Source organism: Muscardinus avellanarius (genome assembly GCF_963383645.1).
Source record: "Muscardinus avellanarius genome assembly, chromosome: 13".
In the NCBI taxonomy this organism is placed as follows: domain Eukaryota; kingdom Metazoa; phylum Chordata; class Mammalia; order Rodentia; family Gliridae; genus Muscardinus; species Muscardinus avellanarius.
In genome coordinates, this window is record NC_137799.1 from 89,452,690 (window position 1) to 89,475,162 (window position 22,473).

The 22,473-nt window shown below is 41.8% G+C and overlaps 1 protein-coding gene across 1 annotated transcript in view; it reads right to left on the reverse strand.

Annotated features, from left to right (window-relative positions):
* The window catches only part of FRMD3 (FERM domain containing 3), a gene marked incomplete at both ends in the record, with an annotated part of 271,973 nt that overhangs the window by 55,645 nt on the left and 193,855 nt on the right, over positions 1 to 22,473 (reverse strand). The window contains 4 exons of the mRNA XM_080709442.1: positions 8,653 to 8,741; positions 9,551 to 9,614; positions 11,601 to 11,689; positions 13,128 to 13,215. Coding sequence (XP_080565568.1) covers positions 8,653 to 8,741; positions 9,551 to 9,614; positions 11,601 to 11,689; positions 13,128 to 13,215 — 330 coding nt within the window. The remainder of the gene's footprint in view (positions 1 to 8,652; positions 8,742 to 9,550; positions 9,615 to 11,600; positions 11,690 to 13,127; positions 13,216 to 22,473) is intronic.

Sequence of the window (22,473 nt, forward strand, 5' to 3'; positions counted from 1 at the left end):
TATGTGTTAGGTAAGGGTCCAATTTTATTCTTTTTCATGTAATTATTATTTTTCAACAATATTTAGTTAAAAGATTATTATTTCCTCCACCAAATGTTCATGGACACCTTGTCAAAAATAACTTGAGGATATATTTGGAAGAATTTATCTCTAGGCTTTTATTTAACTCCAATGGTTTATATATCTGCCTTTAGAACAGTACTACACTGTTTCAATTATTGTAGCTTTATATGGTTTGAAATCAGAAAATATACATCTTCTAGCTTTGTTCTTCTTCGAGATTGTTTTGGGTATCTAGAGTCTATATTCCATATCAGGATAGAATTTTTCTGAAAAATAAATAAATAAATGTATGATAGTTTCACCTAAAAAAAAGAAAAGAAAAAAAATTCTCTAGTAAGAAAGAAAGCAAAAAGAAATATTGAACTGTTATCTTTAAGTCATCAAAAGCTTGGTATTAGACAAATGAAACTGTTTTGTGAGATTATCATCGTTAATATTGGATAAATTGCTATAAAACTAGATGTCAACCACTAAGCCAAGCATGGGAAGGAGGGATGGGGAGGGAACGGGGTGGGGATCGGGTAGGGGCTAACTGGGCAATGTGTTCATGTATGTCTACAAAAGTATTTTCTTTATACCATTATGATGTATGAATACATTGCACCAATAAAAAATAAAATAAAATAAAAAGATGTTACTTAGCAAAAAAAAAAAAAAAGAAAAAGAAGAAGAAAAAGAAAATGATTCCATTCACTATAACCTCAAAACTATTAAAATACCTGGGAATAAACCTACCCAAAGATGTAAAAGACCTCTACAATGAAAACTATAAAACATTAAAGAAAGAAACTGAAGAAGATCTTGGGAGATAGAAAGATCTCCCTTTCTCATGGATAGGCAGAATAAATAACTCAAAATGTCCATTCTGCCAAAAGTGATCTACAGATTTAATGCAATTCTCATTAAAATACCAGCGACATTCTTCATAGACCTAGGAAAATCAGTCATGAATTGTATATGGAGAAAGAAAAGACCCATAATAGCCAAAGCAATCCTCAGCAATAAGAACCAGGCAGGAGGCATCACAATTCCTGACTTCAAATTTTACTATAGAGCAATAGTAGTCAAAATAGCATGGTATTGGCACAACAACAGGCAGATAGACCAGTGTAACAGAATAGAAGATACAGAAACAAACCCACACACCTATAGTCAATTGATCTTTGACAAAAGGGCCAAACTCATATGCTGGAGAAAAGACAGCCCTTTCAACAAATGTGCTGGGAGAACTGGCTATCCATTTGTAAAAAAATGGAACTAAATCCTTACCTCCCATGGTGCACAGGAATCAAGTCAAGATGGCTCAAAGACTTGGAAATTAGACCAGATTGTGAAGCTATTAGAGGAGGACATAGGGTCAACACCCCAATATACAGGCACGGGCAGTAACTTACCAACAACAAGACCTCCAAAGCTCGGGAAATTAAAGCAAGAATTAACAAGTGGATGGCATCAAATTAAAAAGTTTCTGCTCATCAAAGGAAACCAATCAAGAACCTAAAGAGAAAGTCTACAGAATGGGAGAAGATCTTTATCAGCCACCACTCTATTAGAGGGCTAATATCCAGAATATACAAAGAGCTTAAAAAACTCTACACGAGCGAACTAGAGAATATTAAGCAAAGTTGCTGGGGGTTCTCCAAGAGATAGGCCACCTCTAGAATTAACAATTCCCATTAATGTTTCCCATTTTTCAATGGTTTTCCATGTTTAGAGCTTCTGGGATAATAATAACAGCATGTGTTATTACTGAGCCCTTACTAGGAGAGCCGTACTGCATACAAAGCACCTTAAATGCACACATGCATTTGTCTACACAACTCTCTTTCAGGAGAAAGCAATTCATATTTTCCCTTAAGAAAATCGAGGCACAGGGGAATTTAGTCACCACTCATGGTCAAATGATAGAAGCCGAGGAACCAGGCTGCAAACTCAAATCTCTCCAATTTCAAAGCATGCTGGCTTGGGTAATGAAACTACAGTGTGCGTCAAAATTACCCAGAAGCTTTTTCAAAGCACAGGTTTCTGACTCTGTAAGTCAGGGACAGAGCCCAAGAGTCTACATTTCAATCCGATTCCTGGGGGTGGGATGCTGGATTAGGGACCCTCTTTGGAAAGTCAGAGGATGAGGGCAGTGGTCAGGGATGTGCCATCAGTTCTGACACCAGAGCCCTCATCCCAGAGTCGAAGAGCTCAAAACAACAGCTGTATTGAGAGGCAATCCATATGCCCCAAAGCTCACCCTTTCAGACTGTAGACTTCAGTGGTTTTATCACCACTATCTCATACCGAAACACTTTCATACCCTGCCAAAGACCCCTCTGTGGCCGTCGGTCATCACTCTGGCTCCCCTCCTCGTGTCCTCCGCCCTCAACCCCCAGCAGCCACTAATGTACTTTCTGTCTCTTTGCACTGACCTATCCTGGACATTTTGTACCAATGGAATCATGCAACGTGGAATATTTTACAAATGGCGCTTCACTTAGCATAAAGTTTTCGAGGCTCCTTCGTGTGACAGCATATGTCAGTACCTTGTTCTTTTTTATGGCTAAATCACATGCCACCATATGCATAGATCATGTTTTGTTCCTGTTCCCTCCACTGCCAGGCCCCTTCCCAGGGAGGTCCCCGCCCTGCCTCTGGCTCTGACTGGCACTGACCAGCAAAGCCCTCATCTTATGCCCTGGGTTGGAGGCGGTTTGCTCCCTCTGTTTAGACTTTTGCCTTGTTTCTGCTCTTTGGCTATTATGAACATTCATTTGCAGGTTTTGATGAGAACTTACAGTCAGTTGCCATAGGTTCTAGGATAGAATCAAAAGACCCATGACGTTGGTATATTTTGTTTTATTTAATTTTTATTATTTTGGTACTGGATTGAACCCAAGGGCATTCTACCACCAAGCAAAACCCCCAGCCCTTTTTAAAATCTGGAACGAGATCTCGCTAATTTTCTAAGGCTGGCCTTGAACCTGTGACCTCCTGTCTCAGCCTCCCAGCTTTGGTAGTTTTTAAAAGCTCCTGCAGGTGATTCCAGTGTGCAGTCAGGGTTGAGATGAGAACCGCAGATTTAGAACCTTATTACTCAAAGTGAGGTCTGTGCACCTGTATTCATACAGCACCACCTGGGAGCTATTAGAAATATGGAATCTCATGCCCACTCCAGACCTACTGAATCAGAATCTGTAATTTAACAAGATATCCAGGTAACTCATGTGTTCACTAAAATGGGAGAGGTACCAGTATAGGGAGCTGGTCTGAATTCTTTTTGATATCATTATTCACACCAAATTTTCAGTGAGAGATTCATTATGAAATTGCCTTTATCCCTGCACACACTTCCACACTCAATGGGGACAGGCAGAGAGCTATGAGCCTCCCCCATATTCCCAGGGCCTAGCATAGTGTACAACACAACATAAAACATGTGATATAAGATTCCTCAAATGGAGACCCCGGGGCACCGCTGAACCCTCAGTGCACCAGGGTGTGTGTGCCTAGCCCACACGCGGTGCAGAAGGAGCTCTTGGCTGTGATGAAGCCTGTGTTGGGATCCCCCAGGATCCGGAGTGGGCAGGGAAACCAGGGCTTCTGCTTCTGGGCTCTGTTCCCAGGCAGAGCCCAGGCTTTCCAACAGACCCGAGGCTCCGGGCCAACTGACAACCAGCAGCACCTTTGAGACCTAAAAGCACTTGGGGGAATCCACAGGCGGCAGCCATTGGCCCTCCCTCCTCCTTGGCAGGTGAAGTAAAAATAAAGAATCAAACCACCCCCAACCAGAAACAAGATCGGGGCCTTGCTCTGCCATTGAAGCCACTGCCAGCTGTGCCAGTCAGACAGAGCCGGAGGCAGGGCCAGGGCCTGGTCTCCCTGGACAAGAGCTGGGGCAGAGGAGGCTGGCACTCAGCTTCAAAGTTAGCAAAACCAGGGCCCAGAAGGACTGAGGGGAGTGGGCTCTGCACCCAACTGGTACTCAAAAACCTTCACTGTTTGCTGAGAGACAGTCGTTATAGTCATAGCAAAAGCTGTCATTCCAGGATGGTCACTGTGCCTGGCAAAAACGATGCTGCAAGGCAGGTCATTGCCACTGCATTCAGCAGACAAAAACTCAAGATGACGCTGGATGCAGTGGTGCACGCCTATAATCCCAGGGCTTGGGAGGCTATGACAGGAGGATCACAGGTTCGAGACCAGCCTTGGCAATTTAGCAAAATCCTATTTTAAAATTATAATTAAAAAGATCCAAGGGTACAGCTCAGAGGTAGAATGCCCCTCAGTTCAATCCCTAATACCTAATAATAATAATTAATAATAATAATAATAACAACAACAACAACAATAATAATGAAGATAAGGCTCAGAGTTTCGGGGCTTTGTTTCAGGCCACACTGCTAGTAAGTGACCAAAGCCCGGCTTGTTACACGTTTCCACAGGGACACACACCAGTGCACAGCTGAGTTCCTGTCCCCTCCATTCTACAGATAAGACTGAGATCAGAAGCATTCCTGCAACTTGGGCGAGGTCACACAGCTGGGTCAGAATAAGCATCCCTTCTTCCTAAGGAGGGAGGATGACTGTGGTGGTAGTGGAGGACTAAAAGGCTCTGGCACATCTCAGCTTCGTTCATATTAGAAGTCCCAGGGAAAGGCAGAGTAGCATGGTAGCATGGCCTAAGGGCACAGACGTGGTGCAGCCAGCCTCCCTGGGTCTTCAGCACCCACAGGTCCTGAAAAAAATTTCCCTGATTGCCTCGTGGGCCTAGTTAATGATGGAATTATCAGATTGGCTTGCTAGCTGCCAGCTAATCCACCCACCCCAAAATGTGCAAAAACAAATACTCTGGACTGCAATTTTCCCATCTGCCTCCCTTCTCTTTTCGTTTCTCTTTTTGTCTTGATTTGACCCCATCTACCACTTGACTTCCTCACGCATAAAACATGGGCAAAAAATAATGAACTAAGGTCCCCAAGTCATCCCTTGACAGGGACCCTCTGAGCTCACTATGATCTCACAGCTGTGCAGAAGTCCTTCCCAGCAGGACACGCTGAGGTGCTTCTGAAAGACTGGTTCTGCTCCCTCCCCTACAGTGGCTGTGGGTCCTCCAGAGGAACCACCTCCTTTGCTACCTCACCTGCCCTCACCCCAGCCTCCTGCAGCCACTCAGCCTAACCAAGAGGGGCTCCCCCTACTCAGAACATCCTGCCTCCACCCGAAAGGGTCTCGGCCCCTCAGAAGTCCAGCCAACAAGACTCGCCCTGTCCTCTGGAGCCCCACCCCCCATCCTTTATTTTTGCTCTTTTTGGTTTCTACCATAAAATAATTTCCTAAATATAGGAACAAACTAGGCCTTATTAATTAGATCTAGCAAATATTCTTTCAGTGCCCAGGATCTTCAAAAAAGAACCTAATTTCAAGCCTCAGAGAGATCAGATATATAAATGTAATAAAAGAATGTTATATCTTCTTCTTACCTTCTTTCTTGACTTTCTCATTCATGAGAAAGTATTCATTGAAAATAACTAGCCGGGCGTGGTGGCGCACGCTTGTAATCCCCACGCTTGGGAGGCGGAGACAGGAGGATCGCGCTGGTTCGGAGCCAGCCGTGCTGGCTTAAGAGACCCTGTTTCCAAATAAAAATAAATAGGTCTGGGAGTGTAGCCTAGAGGTAGAAGGGCTTCCAGGAACCCCAGTACCGCCAAAAAATAATAATAATAATAACTAGCTGAATATTGCTGAACTATTCTCTGACAGAAACAAGACAGTTTCATCAAAGGAGGAACAGAGAAATTCCAAAAGCTTAGGCTCCAAAAACTGTCAGCTCCTGAAATAGCTAAGTATGCAGTTACCCTATGCCCCAGCAACTCCACTCCTAGGCATAAACCCAAGAGAATTATCCACACAAATCCTTGTATGTGGATGTCCAGATGCATCCATACATGTTGTAGCATTCTTCCTGACATCTAAAAAGAGGACAATTCAAATGTCCATCAACTGATAGGTAAACAAAGTGTGGTATATCTATGTGATGGAATATATTATCCAACCATAGAAGGACTGAAATACTATACAAGCAACAGCATAGATGGGGTTGCGTGTCTCAGCGTGTCCTGCTGGGAAGGACTTCTGCACAGCTGTGAGATCATAGTGAACTCAGAGGGTCCCTGTCAAGGGATGACTTGGGGACCTTAGTTCATTATTTTTTGCCCATGTTTTATGCGTGAGGAAGTCAAGTGGTAGATGGGGTCAAGTCAAGACAAAAAGAGAAACGAAAAGAGAAGGGAGGCAGATGGGAAAATTGCAGTCCAGGGTATTATGCTAAATGAAAGAAGCCTGGTACACATTTTATGTACTTATATAAAAATGTACAGAATGATCATTTATATAAAAATGTCCAGAATAGGTAAATCTACAAGACAGAAAGTAGAATAGTGATTTCCGAGGGCTGGGGAGTAGCTACTAATGGATACAAGGGTGAAAAAATTCACTAAAAATGTTCAAGGGTTATAAAATGATTCTGGAATTAGAGAATGGTGGTGATTGAATACTGTGTGGCTTACACTAAAACCATAGTTGAAAATTTTTAAAGGATAAGCTGTATGGCATATAAATTATATTTCAACTTTTAAAATAATATTTTAAAGCAAAAAAAAAGGTCAGCAAGCACGGTTCATGCCTGTCATTCCACTATTTGGGAGACTGAGGCAGGAGGATCAGAGGTTCACAACCAGCCTCAACAACTTAAGCAAGACCCTCAGAAACTTAGTGAGGTCCTGTTTCAAAATAAAAACTAAAATAAGAATGGAGATGTAGCTCGGAGGTAGAATGCACCGGGGTTCACGATCCCCAATACCAAGGTAACGAACAAACAAAAAACACCTGTAGGCTCTAATTAAAGACAGAAAGCAACAAAGCCTCTGCGTTTCCTTCTCTAAATCTTATATGGGTAGGACTTCTGGATACGCTGGTTTTTCAGAGTCCAATAGGTAGCTCATCTTAACAGTTTGTTTCTAAACACCGCGGGAAGAGCACCAACACCTTAACACCTTGAGGTGGTGGTGGTGGTCATGGAAGATGCACTGATACACTTCACCTTCTCCTGCCATTCCTTGAACCTCCGCATTTGGTAGATGATCCTAGGAGTTTTCAAATTATGGTCCTGGTTAGGGTTTTCCCTGCACTGTCTCCTGGGATGTGGGAATCCCAGTGCTAGGTGTGAGACAATCCACGCACACTATACAGTGGGTGAAGGGTCTTCAATCTCCAGTCCCAGTTCTGGCCCCATCTATAAACACAGCTTCTCTATTGTTATCTCTCTGCACACTGGACTTCATCCAAGTCATTGTTCTCTTGCTGGCCTTGCCAGCCAGGACCCAGAAGAGGTTCTGCGATTCGGCACTGCCAGTGAGATGAGTGTAATGAGGAAGGCCCGGTTTCAGTGCGGGGAAACCGAGCAAACCACATGGATGACCTCCAGGCGGCAGGTGCTGGGACTGCACGGGGGCAGGGCTGGGGTCCCGACCCCCGACTCACTCTTCTTCAACAGCGTGTCTCACAGGGGAGAGGTGGGATTCCCTGGATCCATCCTCACTCTGAGCCTCTTTTGATACCTGCACATCATGGATGGTTTCTGATGCCCTGTCCAGCCCCAACTTTCCATATTCCTGCATTCGGATGGCATGACACTGTAAACCTTTGTTTACATACGCTAAAGTCTCCATATGCTTAAGTCTCCTGTCAAACGTCCCTGGTGAGGCACACGTGCAGAATAAGCCAGAAGAGCCAGAGAGTATTCACTCTACCCTCCAGAGCAGCCTCAACCCAAACAAATGGGGTACTGGTAGGGAAAGAGCCCCCCTCTTTTTCCAGCCACAGGAGAACCTGGAGCATGTTACCTGGCCCTCCCAGACTTCCCTGGCAGAGCCGAGCCCAGCTGCCCACAGTGGGTAGCTGCTCAGCAGTGTACCCTGTGCTGCTTGCTTCTCTGACTCGGTTCTCTACCTCCTCACTGACACATCCATTAATCTCATTCCAAATAAACCACTTGTATCAAACTCTATATCAGAGTCTGGTTTGGAGTAGGGGGTGGAAATCAAGCCAGAAATAGCTTCTGTGACCTATTTAATAAAAAAAAATTTTTTTTGGTGGTGGTACTGGGGGTGGAACCCAGGGGCTTTCTACCTCTGGGCTATATTCCCAGACCTATTTTTATAATTTATTTGGAAACAGGGTCTCACTAAGTTGCTGAGAGCCTCAGTAAGTAGCTGAGGCTGGCTTCGAACCTGTGTGATCCTCCTGTCTCAGCCTCCCAAGCACTGGGATTACAAGCTTGAGCCACCAGGCCCAGATGAAAATAATTATTTTTTAAAATAACCACAGTTCTCAGTGGTTCAATAGAAAACTCCCAACATGGAGCTCAGGACTTGGTTAGGCCAATGGTGACAAAGAGTCACCCTAAACTGCACCAAATTTAAAATTCACTTAAATACAATAAAAAGAGTTGTATTTAAAGCAGTGAATGTGCAGCCGTTTGTAAAACATAAGGGGCCTCGAGAGTGTGTTTAACCTATGATTTAATAAATGAAAGCTACTTACTTATAAAATGCCTGGTTCTCCACTCCACACTTCCAAAGATGTTTGCAGGCAGCTGGTGTTGAAGTATGGAATGCCAACATGGCTTTTTTCTAATAAAAAAATAACAAAACAAAGAGAGGGTATGTTAAACAGTTTGTGTTTTTCCTTCAGGTATTTACCTCCTTATATCCTGCCTCCTACCATACATAGTTGAAGTAACTTAGCACGTATTATATTCTTTAAAATGTGGAAACGGTATCTCCCCTCCCTCACCACTGCAGACATCATTAATCTAAGACCTGTTCTGATTCAAAGCAGCTGCACAATCCTTCTCAGCATTCCAGGTATCACCTACCTTTCTATCAGACTGGAATTAGTATAAAAACTTATTTGCCATCCTTGAATTACTAGCACTTGAGCTCTTGTAACGAGGATCAAGAAAATTTGCAAACTTTAGAGCTATCTGTGAGGCTCAACATTTTGGTAACAGCCTCCTCCCAAATACATTCCCTGGTGAACCTGTAACCTTTATCTGGTAAGTCCTTTATCTTAACACTCTTGGAACTTAAAGACTCTGCTGATAACACACCATCCAGTGCTAAATAATCTAGCCTTTTTAGTATGTCCCATTTCTTTTGTACTCTGTATCCTGGCAGAAAAAAGGATCCCCAAGTTTACCCCAGTCTACTTTTATACAGGCTGTACAGTCTGCCTCGATCACTGACTCTGTTCTTAAATGTGCAAGCTCCATGTTTATTTGTTTTCTTCTAAAATGTTTTCAGTACACAGCTTCCATTATCATCACAAAGTCATGGGCTTTGGAGGCCACCATCAAGGTATATTTTATTCTCCAATCTCTCTCCTGCACACACACACACATGTACACGCAGTAACAGGGGGTTACAAAACAGTATCTGACCTCCTTCTGGGTGCCAATCACGTAAAATGTCTTCCCTTCAAACTTCAATTTGCAGACATCTTGCCTAAGAAAAGAAAAATTGTGAGTAAGGAAAAAAAAAAAGTAGCAGCTAACCAAGGTAGCTGGCTTTTTCATAAGGATGTAGCTAACTCACAGATGCCAACCAGACTCTTGTCATAAGTGGAGGTAGAATGTGTAATGCAAAGCCCCAAATGAAGATCTGTAGGCAGCTCGGAATTATTTATTCCAGATTTTACAGTTCGACTACATCTTCCTTCCAAGTGTTCATGAGCATTAACCACCAAAACAGCGTGAACTGGCCAGCTCCCTTTGCAAGGTGGGAAACATGTGGTTATTTCGTGACTGAGATAATAAAGATTCAAAGTACCTGAACTCTCATCCTTCTGCATCCATTTCTAAGAAGCACATACACTATACTGCAAAATTTTCATCCCCACTCTCGCTTTTTGCAAAAGAAGTGTCTTTGTCATACATTGAAATGCTCAAAATTGTGAGAACAATTTGATGAATTCCTGGTCTAAAAGGTGACCTTATATTTTATCTTAAGGAGCTGTTTGATTAAAATCTTCCTGGACTGAAGATCTCAGGTCACCTCCTTGATGAAAAGCTACATGTGAAGAGAGGAGAGGATTCTACTTTTACTCCTATGGTCCAACTCCTGGGGTAGTGATGTATGCCTCTGTGCTTGCCCTGGGGGGAAAGAATAGTGGGGTTTCATCAATCCATTTTAACTTAGAGGATTTGTGAGAGCGACAAAGCTCACTGGATTTTATAAAACACACACACACACACACACACACACACACACACACACACACAATGAAAATACGAGAAGAAAAATTGTGGTGGTAAAATGTCCATGACTGTTATAAATACATATGCCTAAGAAGCCAGGAAGGATGGAGACCTCATCAGGACCACATCCGGAATGCCAGTAAGATGTAGAAGCTAGACAAAAATGGCCCAGAGATTATCCATCTCCACCCCTCAACATATTCAGAGAGAAAGGTAGATAAAAATAGAAAAGAGACTTAAAATTAATCTGCCTTTGAGATGTGCCATGTTCTCACCTGTGTACTCCAAGACTCAAGCCAGTCAGAAACCTGAGGAGTTAATGCCCTTCAGGACCCCCAAGCCTTAGGCAGCCTGGGGGAGGAAAGGGGAGGTCCTATGATATCGATGGCCATTGAAGCTCCCAGCCTGGGATGGCAGAGAATAAGATGAAGACCTAAATCCTTCATGGCACTGTCAGGCAATTAAGGTAGCAGATGTGGAGCAGCCCCCTTCCGGGAACTTTTGCTCTGTGTACTCTTATTTGCATGTCATCCTGAACAGATGTGCCTGTTGTTTTTTTCTGAAGCAACCTCGTCAATCACTGGATGGCAAAGGGTGAGTTCCTGGTGATGGTTGAACAGGGTGGAGAGCGTGGGCAAGCAAGAGACAGCGAGTGGTCCCTGGCTTGCTCCAAGGAACTGCTATGGCTTCGTATGGCTCGGCCCCCAAGCTCAGTCCTACTGAGTGGTAGTAGAAGGTGGTGGGACCTTAACAAGGTGAGACCTAGTGGGGGGTGATTAGGTCATGACCACCTGGTGAAGGAAGGGATTAATTCTAGTCCTACAGTCAGTAGGATCTTGCTGTAGTTGATTAGTTTCTACGAACGAAGGTTGTTATAAAAAAGCAAGCCTAGCACTTCCCCAGTCTCTTTCTCTTACATAAGCTCCTTGAGCATGCCAGCTTCACCTTCTACATCTCTGCCATGATGTGGTTCATCTAGGAGGTCCTCACCAAATGCCAGCACCATGCTATCTGGACTTTCCAGCCTCTAGAATCACGAGCCAAATAAACCTCTTATCTCTACATTATCCAACTTCCAGTACTGTGTTACAGCAATGCAAAATGCAAAATGGACTAAGACAGAAATTTACACCTTTATTCCACTCTGGCCCATTCTAAGTTTTCCCTTAGAAAAGAGGGGAGGAGGAACAAATTTAAGAAAAACTGTCAGCCAGTTTTCCAAAGAAGTACTCACCATTTTATCAGATGTATTCTTTTATTTCCCTGAAAGACTACAAAGCCTGCAGCAGTGAATCCTAAAAATGTTGTTGTGCCAGTTGAGTCCTGAAAGAATAGAAATAAAAACCTGGACTGAGGAAACTAAGGTATGTGATAAGTGTCATGCTTATTCATCTTTACCCTGGCATCATTTCAGCCCAAGTTCAATGATTGTAGCAACAAAGTTAGTTTCTGTGATGAAACTTCAAAGAGCAGAACTTTCAAAATAGAAGCAAAGTCCAGGATTCTGAAGCTTCTCCTTTTCACAAATGGACCTTCTGCCCCACCACAAACCACCTAGAAAGTTACAGATTATTCCCAAATACTATGTCTATTTTCAAGTATCTTCTGGGGCTCTCTGGGTTCTAGATCTGTTCTGTAAGATGAGAAAACTCTTCTTTTTGCCCCTAACTCTGTAGTACAGTGAAACCAAAGCTTCTTTAACCTTATTCAACCCACATAGGGCTTCCAACAATTTCAGTATAAAAAATATGTCTTGGAAAGTCTGTTTGGCTTCCAGTCTAGACCAAGAACACCAAGGTTCTCATGAATAAGCCAATGAAGGCCAGTGGATAACAAGTCAGTCTCCAAGGAATTTTCTCTTAAAATCAGAGATGCTCAAGGTTCCGGATAAAATCTGATTTATATCATTACTAGAAAAGGCAACTGGGAAATATTTTCAAACAGTTGTATAGGCAGGATATGAGGGTGCAAACGTCACTATAGGGAAGTCTTGGCTGTACAATGGAATCATCCTGGAGTGTGTCCTCCTCCCCACAGGGCTCCCCAGGTGCTTCTTATGAGCATCCTGAGTGAGCTGAGTGCTACAAAACTAGTACGTACTTAGCCAATAAGCTAATCCAATTTGGGTAAATAAATAATCCAGAATAACTCAAACACTTATTTTAGGAGCCTGACTGATATAGATAAATGCTAAATGTAGAATTGGTTCTAGCATCTGGCTGATGCATAGTTAAAAACAGGGAAAGGAGGATATTGCTTGAATAAATCATTTCTGGAAAATGTATACATGGGTATCACCTGGAGCTTGGTCATAAGGCAATTTTCCCAGCTGCATTCCCTGAATTCTGACTTGGTAACTCTGGAGTGAAGCCCAGGTGATTCTGATAAGGAAGGTTTATATTTACCTCTGTGAAAAATACTATTAAACAATATGAGTAAAGGGGAAAAGAAAAATTCATACTCCTAATGCCATAATGTAATTTGAAAGCTATCTCTCTTTTTTTCCTCCCACTTTCCCATTCTTAAAGGCTGCATTTTTACTGGCGATGGCCTTAACATAAGTGTGTTGGGATCTTCTAATTTTCCAAAGGGAAACCATCCAGTGGAGGGATCAACTGCCAAGACATGTGGCTGCAACCTGCTTTTGTCCCTGTTGATTAGGAGCCATGGATGAGGCTGTGGAAGTCTCCTCAGATGGTTCCAATTAGTCTCTCTGGGACAAAGCGATCATTACAAAGTGAGCTGCTTCAAGGACAGTTACCTTGCACGGGTGAGGATCCACCCCATAGGTCTCCAAAGAGTGAGCTTTCAGAAGTAAGTTAAACTCAGCAACTGGTGGACTCTGGCCTCTATAATCAAATAAGAAAAGTTTAGGGAGTTAAAATGGAGAATAACAGAAACACAAAATCCCTTCAATCAATAAAATACAATATTCTAATCTAAATAAAGAGAAAATCCCTGCATAAAATGCCATCAGTGAAGCCAATCACTACTTCTCACCAAGAGGAGGCCTTTGTTAGGAAATCTGAGCTCCTGCCTCTATTTGCTTCATAATTGACCCACACGTCCCCAGAGTACTCCAGTGACCTGTACAGTTAATCAAGGTTATCAAGTTACCAATAAGTAGGCCCTTGCAAATTCAGTCTTAATCCCAGTCTCTGCTCTTTCCATCTTGATTAAAAAAAGGATTATCCGGGGCCAGTGGCATTCCTCTTGCTCAGGGAGAAACTGGCAAGTCCTGCGACTCCATCAACACGATTAAACAAAGCCATCCCAGCAACAAAGGGCAGGCAGCTATTCCACAGAAAGCCCTGCAGTTGGAAAGGGAATCTCAACCCCGTTTCCCAGAACTGTCCTCAGGCTGGTAAACAAGGTCTCGGCCTCCTGGGAGAAAATGACTACAAATAAAAACAACCCTGAAGTCCTTTCCGGGCTAACTTCTACACCAGGATTAAGCAGCATTTCAAAAATCCCACTTTGACTAACACTAATATCCCACGTGTCTCGTAGAGAATCTGAACCATTCCCCAAAGATAATTATATAGCTGCAACAACCAAGACAAGTTTGCTATGAAAAATAACAAAAATTCACTTTATTTGTTTATTTATTTATTTATCCATCCATTCACTGATTCATTCATGGGTACCAGGGGTTGAACCCAAGGGCATTCTACCTTTGAGCTACACCCCAAACCTCTTTTTATAAAAAGTTTTGACGAAAGGTCTTACTAAATAGCCTGCAATCCTCCTGTCTCAGCCTCCCAAGTACTGGAATTACAGGTGTGTGCTTCATTTCCATTTTTAAAATGTAAAATGATGCTGGGCGTGGTGGTGCATGCTTGTAATCCCCGCGCTTGGGAGGCAGAGACAGGAGGATCGCGCAGGTTCGAAGCCAGCCGTGCTGGCTTAAGAGACCCTGTTTCCAAATAAAAAATATATAAATAGGTCTGGGAGTGTAGCCCGGAGGTAGAAGGACTTCCAGGAACCCCAGTACCACCAAAAATAATAATGATAAATAAAATAAAATAAAATGTAAAATGATAATGCAGTAATAAATCTAGTTCTACCCTACCTCTTCCCCTCAGATGGATTGTCCCCAAACACCTCAAGACCTAAGAGTCATCATGCCTGTAATTACAACAGCATCCCATCTACTCATTTATTTTCTTCCTAAAACCCTTCACTATCTTCTCTTTTAGTGTCCTGAAACTTTGCTTCACTGTGTCCAAGGAGCGTCTAATCCAACAGTTTATTATCTTTCTTTGATTATTTGTTCCGTTCTTCCCCACCTTCTCCTTCACCACCAATCTCTCTCTCTCTCTCTCTCTCTCTCTCTCTCTCTCTCTCTCTCTCTCTCTCTCTCCTTTCTCTTTCTCTCCCTCTCATAAGAGCCCTAAGAAACGCACTTTGAAGCCCCTAGGTCTCTCCGCATGCCTCCTCCAGGCTTTTCTTTCTGCTTCCTATCTCTGTCTTTTGGTGTCGTATCCTGAATTACTTCATAATTCAAACTCCCAGCTTGCAATTCACTCTTCAGCTGTGTGCCTTCTGCTGTTCTCCTCATTGGTGTCTTTTTTAATATCAATTAAGCATTTCCTTTCCAGTGTGGCATCTTTCAGGATCTTGAAATAGCAGCCTGTTGTTACTTCACGTGCACGAGGAAGATCCTCTTCTCCCTCCCTGTTTGTTCCTGGGCAGGTCCAATCCTGATCGCTCCATGCTGCCTTCTCCACGAGGGTCCTTTCATGGGTTAAGACAAAGTCTCTCATTTACCGAGCTCATGTTTCCAGAAGAGTTTGGCAATTCTTGGTTGGATACTCCCCTTTGTATATCTTATATGTCTGCGTAACAAAGTGGCCTCCAGAGGCGTAGGGCAGGGTGCGATGTGCCAGGTGTGAGCATGTACCAGCAATTCGATTTGGGGTAAACTTTCTCATTCTTTCTGGAAACGTCTTTGCTCACGCACACGGCACCTCTGCTCCAACTTGCTGCTGCCCTTGACTTAGCACAAGGGAACCAAACTGGAGGAAGGGGTCAAGGTGGCCTGTGCCACCCACAGCCACATCTCGGCAGCTCCACTCCGGGACAATCCACCCACCCCACTTGAAGGCCCTCATTCTGCCCCACACTGTGAGAACTCCTCTGCTCCAGAAGGCTGGCTGCTCTTGTAATTGGCTGTCAGTGCCTTTTTATAAGTCACAAATTACTTATTCTGGAAAGTCAGTTTGACCTTAAAGTCCACCTTTCTTCTTTATTAGTGTGGGAACGTGTTGATTGTGAGAGACTGTAACTTATGTGTTCATGTTGGAAATTGCTGTGTGTCCCCCAAAGGCTCATGTGCTGGAAGATTGGTCTCCTCTGCAGGGATGTGAGATGTGACAGGACCTTTAAGGGCAGAGCCTCATGGGAGATAGTTAGGTCTTTGGGAGCTCTGCCTTCTAAGGGATTAGTGTAGTCCTTATGAAATCCCAGTGAGTTCGTAATAGAAAGTTGTTATAAAAAGAACAAGTCTTCCCCTGAATTCTTTGGCTTCCTGTCTTCCCATGTGATTTTTCACCCCTCACATGCACTCCTACCTGCTGCCATCTACCATGCTGTGATGGAGACAGAGGGCCTCACCAGAGCTGAGCAGGTGTTGGTGCCATGCTCCTGAATCTTCGGAACTGTGAGCTAAAGAAGTCTCTTTTTTCTTATTATTGCATTATAATTACACATGATAGTGGTATTCCTTGTATATACACGTTTGTACATACACAGAACATAATTTGGTCAATTCATTCTCCAGGATCTCTTCTTTCCCTCCCCTTCCCCTCTCCTTATTTCTCCTCCTAGTCCCATTCCTCTAATCCTCTTTTCTTTATAAAGTATCCAGCCTTGAGCATTTTGTTATAGTAGAAAATAGACTAAAATAGAAAGTGAAACTTTTTCCTTGGTACATAGTTTCTTTCTTATCATTTCCCTCTCCTTCCTAAGTCTAATAGGTATCTAATTTCTAATTGCAAACACTCAACCACAGGTATCAGCAAGGTACCACTGTATGTCCAGCTCCAGAACTTGTACCATTAGACTCAGGCATCTCTTTTCATCAGGAGAAGCCACCAGGATGTGAAAGGGCAAGCCACAGTACAGGAAAAGATGTCAACAGGTACAAGCAAAGACAACATGTATGAGAAGACTGCTCTCTAAAGCACTTTTAAAAGCTCCTATAATCAATTAAGAAATGTTTTTAAAAGCCAGATAACCAAGTAAACCTGAATAGAGGCTTAATATACAGGTAACAAAAATAATAAATAGCCAAAAATTATGTAAAAATCTATTTAACTTTTTTATTTTTATATTTTTATTTATTTATTTTTTATTGGTGCAATGTATTCATACATCATAATGGTATAAAGAAAATACTTTTGTAGACATACATGCACATATCGCCCAGTTAGCCCCTACCCGTTCCCCACCCCGATCCCTCCCCATCCCTCCTTCCCATGCTTGGCTTAGTGGTTGACATCTAGTTTTATAGCAATTTATCCAATATTAATGATGATAATCTCACAAAACAGTTTCATTTGTCTGATACCAAGCTTTTGATGACTAAAAGACAACAGTTCAATATTTCTTTTTGCTTTCTTTCTTACCAGAGAATATTTTTTTCTTTTCTTTTTTTTAGGTGAAGCTATTATACATTTATTTATTTATTTTTCAGAAAAAATCTATCCTGATATGGAATATGGACTCTAGATACCCAAAACAATCTCGAAGAAGAACAAAGCTAGAAGATGTATATTTTCTGATTTCAAACCATATAAAGCTACAATAATTGAAACAGTGTAGTACTGTTCTAAAGGCAGATATATAAACCATTGGAGTTAAATAAAAGCCTAGAGATAAATTCTTCCAAATATATCCTCAAGTTATTTTTGACAAGGTGTCCATGAACATTTGGTGGAGGAAATAATAATCTTTTAACTAAATATTGTTGAAAAATAATAATTACATGAAAAAGAATAAAATTGGACCCTTACCTAACACATATACAAATATTAACTCAAAATAGATAAAAGACCTAAATATAAATCTTAAGACTATAAACTTTTAGAAGAAAATCTGGGTCATAAAACCTCACAACATTGAAATTGGCAGTGATTTCTTGGATATGATTTCAATGGCACAGGCAACAGAAGAGTATACAAACTCCCTAAAAAATAAAAACATATTGTATATCCAAAGACAATGTAAACAGAGTTAAAAGTTACTGATAGAATGGGATAAAATATTTCCAAATGCTATATCTGAAGGTATATTAATATTCCAACTAGAAATCCTAAAAATTAGCAACAATAAAAGCAAACAATACAATTTAGAGATAGGTAAAAGACTAACATAAATAATGAATCTCCACAGATAACCAATCTTAGTTGTCTGTTGGATGGAAAATCTTATTTCTCTGGTTCTGGTGTGTGTTACCTATTTCTTCTTTGTAGTTAATCTCTTTGATTATTTTCTCTAGCGCTGGTTTTGAAGACATAAATTCCTTCAGTTTCTGTTTGTCGTGGAAGCTTCTTATTTCCCCATCTAATTTGATAGAAAGTTTTGCTGGGTAGGAAATTTTTGGCTGGAAGTTGTTTTCTTTCAGAGTTTGGAATATGTTACTCCAAGCCCTTCTGGCTCTCATGACTTGGTTTGGGAAGTCTGGAGTGATTCTAATTGGTTTGCCTCTGAATGTCACTTGGCCCTTTGTTTTTGTTGCCTTTAAGATTCTCTGCTTGGCTTCCACTTGGTCATTTTGACAATTATGTGGCATGGGGATCCTCTTCTCTGATCCTCTCTAACGGGAGTTCTATAAGTTTCCTGGATTTGTGTATCGACCTCTGGCTCTACGTTTGGAAATTTTTCTGCTATTATTTCCTTGAAAAGATTGTTGATCCCTTTGGTTTCACCTTCTTTTCTCTCCTCTATTCCAATTATTCTTAGGTTAGCTCTTTTAAAATGGGCCCATATTTCTTCAATGTCAGATTCCTGCTGTCGGATTTTTTTTTTCTAAATTTAGAAACTATGCGTTCATTTTTTGAATGATCATCTTCTAGGAGCGAGATTCTATTCTCCATGTGGTCTAATCGGTTGTTTGTACTTTGAATTGAGGTCTTTACTTCATTAATTGCATCCTTTATCTCTCTTTGGCTCTCTCTGAATTCTTTTCAAAACACCTCTATTATTTCTACAGTTATTTTCCTGATTTGATATTCTAGAAATCTCTGAATTTCTGTTTTATCAGGTTCTGATGTTGTGGGGTTGTGGGCATTCATTGCTCCAGTATTATTCCTCTTTCCCATGATTTTGGATATTTGTGCCTTCTCTGGGTTCTTCCCTTGGGTCACTATGACTTCACTTAAGGTGTTCTGGATCTCGAGTCAGTAGTATCTCAGACCCCACTACTCCTTTACTGGGTTGTATCGCAGAGTCTCCGACCCAGGGAGTCGATATAGGCTGCTTTAGACTATGGTGGGTGTCAGGTTGCACGTTCTCCTATGGTGTGATATCTCTGCCACCGCCACTCCCCCACTGGGTCAAGTCCCTGGGAGTACAGTACTGGGATTTCTCCTCTAGGGGCCGCAATTTGACTCACTGTTGAGTGCGCAGATGGAGCTGTCATGGACTCGGTGAATTCGCTGCTGCTGCCGCCAGTAGCAATATGGCGCCGCTGCCACGCCCTCAGCCGTGAGGCTGGCGTATTTCTTTTCTGTTTTTGAACTCCACTCTGAGTTCCTCCAGGGTGCGCTGAGCCCAGCCCCTGGGAGCTTTAGCTGCTCTCTGTGCTGAGAAATCTGCCGAATCCCGCCCAGCTGTTCCGCAGTGGCTCACCTCAGCTCGCTGTCCACCGCTCCTCTCTGGAGCTTGGTGGGCTGTTGAGTGTCTTGGTCTGGTGCCATCCGGTGAACTCGCCGCTGCCGCCAGCAGTAAGGCACTGCTGCCACATTCTCAGGCGTGAGGCTGGCGTATCTCCTCTCTGGTTTCTGAGCTTTGTTATGAGTTCCCTTCCTCTCTGGAGCCTGGTGCTGCAAGGCAAAATGGCGCCCGCCGCTTCACGCCGTGGCTCTAGCTGCAGCACTGCGGTCTGGTTTCTGGTGTCTCGTTTTTCCAGCCCTCTTTTTCTCTGTCCCTTAAAATTACATTTTTTGTTTCTCTGCTGATGGTGTTTTCTGGCTATGAAAGGCACTGATTTTGTGGTAATAGAGATTGGTTGTTAGCGGGGCTCGTAAGCCCCGTTTTGCTCTGTCGCCATCTTCCCGGAAGTCTGTTTTTAACTTTTTTATGCTCAAGAAAAATGTCTGCTAAAACTAAGGAAAATCATTATTAAAAATTAAAAAGACTACCAAAAGCATGCATTAGTGGTGATACCGCAGAAGCAAATCACATATACTGCTGTAGAAAGGCAATTTGATAGAACTAATCTGAAAAACTGTTTGGAATTATTTACTAGCAATGAACATGTTTACATTAAAATTAGCAATTCCACTCATAGTTATTTATACAACAGAATCTAGTGCATATTGCACCAAGAAATATATAAAACTTCTTATAGTAGCCATATATATATGTGGTACTGGGGTTCCTGAAAACCATTCTATCTCCGGGCTACACTCTCACACCTATTTTATACTTTTTTATTTGGAAACATGGTCTCTTAAGCCAGCGCAGCTGGCTTTGAACCTGTGCAATCCTCCTGTCTTCACCTCCCAAGTGCAGGAATTACAAGCGTGCACCACCATGCCTGGCTTATAGTAGCCATATTTGAAATAGCCCTATTTTGAAATAGGAAACTGAACTCAAGTGTCAAAAATAGGAAGCAATTCAAGTGTGGAGAATGGATAGACAATGGACAACAACATAATCATGAAAATAAAAGAATTAAAACTATACAACAAAATAGTGAATAGCACAAAAATAAAGTTGAACAAAGGGTTCAATTTCATCCTCCTGCACATGGATGACCAGTTTTCCCAATGCCCAATGCCGTTTTTTGAAGAGACTCTTCCATTGCATGGCTCTGGCAACTTCGTTGAAAATCAGTAAGTATGTAGATTCTGTTCTGTTAGTCTGTTTTAATGCCAGTATCATGATACTTTAGTTACTGTAGTTTTGTGCCTTATTTCGAAGTGAGGTAGACTAATGCCTCAAGCTTCACTATTTTTACTCAAGATTTCTGTGATTATTTGGAGTCGTTTGTGGCTCCATACAAATTTTATAATAGTTTTTCCCTAGCTTATCACCTCAAAATAGCATTTATTCCCTTGCCACCCTTGCATATCCTACATTGAGGGAAAGTGTCAGAGAGGAGGTCAAGTTACAGCATAGCAAAAGCTCATTTTTAGCATAAAAATTCTCAAGTCAGTATTCTCTGCTCTGGACCTAATTACAGATCTCGACTGGCTAAGCATTTATTTTTTTTAATTTTGTTATTGGTGCATGTATTCACACATCATATTGAGGTTAAAAAAAAAAAAACTTGTGTGGATATACGTGCACACATCGCCCATTTAGCCCCTCTCCAATTCCAACCCAATTCCCTCCCCATCCCTCCTTTCCATGCTTGGCTTAGTGGTTGACTTCAATATGTTTAAGTACATTGTGTTCTTTAGAGAATTTCCTTCTTCCCCCCTCAAATCCCCTCATTTAGGTTGTCTTGTTTGCTTCTCTATAGGATTTCCTTTTTCATCTAGAGTTCCTCCTATGACCAATTTCTCCTTAGCTTTCACATATTAGGGAAAGCATCCGATTTCTTATTTTTTGTAACTGACTAATCTTGCTTAGCATAATGTCCTCCAGTTCCATCCATTTCCCTGAAAATGATGTAATTGAGTTTTGTTTTGTTTTGGTTTGGTTTTTTTTGATGGCTGAGTAAAATTCCATTGTGTACATATCCCACAGTTTTATAATCTATTCATCTGTTGATGGACATCTTGGCTGGTTCCATAGTTTGGCTATGGTGAATTGTGCAGCTATGAACATAGATACACATGAATTAGTTTGGTATTTTGGTTTCCTTTCTTTTGGGTAAATACACAGAAGAGGTATTGCTGGATCAAATGGTAGATTTGTTCCCATTCTTCTGAGGATTCTCCATACTGTTTTTCAAAGTGGTTGCACTAATTTGCAATTCCACCAACAACATCCTCACCACATCCTCACCACATCCTCACCAGCATTTATTGTTGTTTGTGTTTTGAATGGTTGGCATTCTAGTTGGGGTTAGGTGAAACCTCAGGGTAGTTTTGATTTGCATCTCTCTGATTGCCAATGATGTTGAGCATTTTTTCATGCATTTATTGGCCATTTGAATTTCTTCTTTTGTGAAGGGTCTATTTAGATCGCTTGCCCATTTTTTGATTGGATTATTTGTTTCTTTATTACTGAGTTTCTTGAATTCTCTGTATACTCAAGATATTAGTCCTCTATCAGAGGAGTAGATGGCAAAAATCATCTACCATTCTGCTGGCTCTCGATTGAGGTTCTTGACAGTTTCCTTTGCTGAAAAGAAGCTCTTCAGTTTCATACAATCCCACGTATTGATTTGCCTTTTAGTTTGTTGTGCCTTTGGGGTCTTGTTGAGAAAGATTTTATCTGTGTCTATGTGTTACAGTGTTGGACCTGTACCCTCTTCAAGGAGCCTCAAGGTCTCTGGTCTAATTTGCAAGTCTTTGATCCATCTTGAATTGACTCTTGTGCAGAGTGAGAAAGTGGGATTAATGTCCAATTTTATGCATATGGTTAACCAGTTTTGGCAACACCATTTGTTGAAGAGGCTATCTTTTTTCCAGTGTATGTTTTTGGCCTCTTTGTAAAAAATCAATTGCCTGTAAATGTGTGGACTTGTTTTGGGGTCTTCTATTCTGCTCCTTTGGTCTATGTATCTGTTTTTTTGCCAGTACCATGCTGTTTTTATTACAATGGCTTTGTAGTATAGTTTAAAGTCAGGTATTGTGATTCCCCCTGCATGGTTTTTGAGGCTGAGAACTACCTTGGCTATTCTGGGTGTTTTGTTGTTCCAAATGAATTTAAGGACTGATTTTTCTATGTCTGTGAGGAATAATCTTGGTAATTTAATGAGCATTACA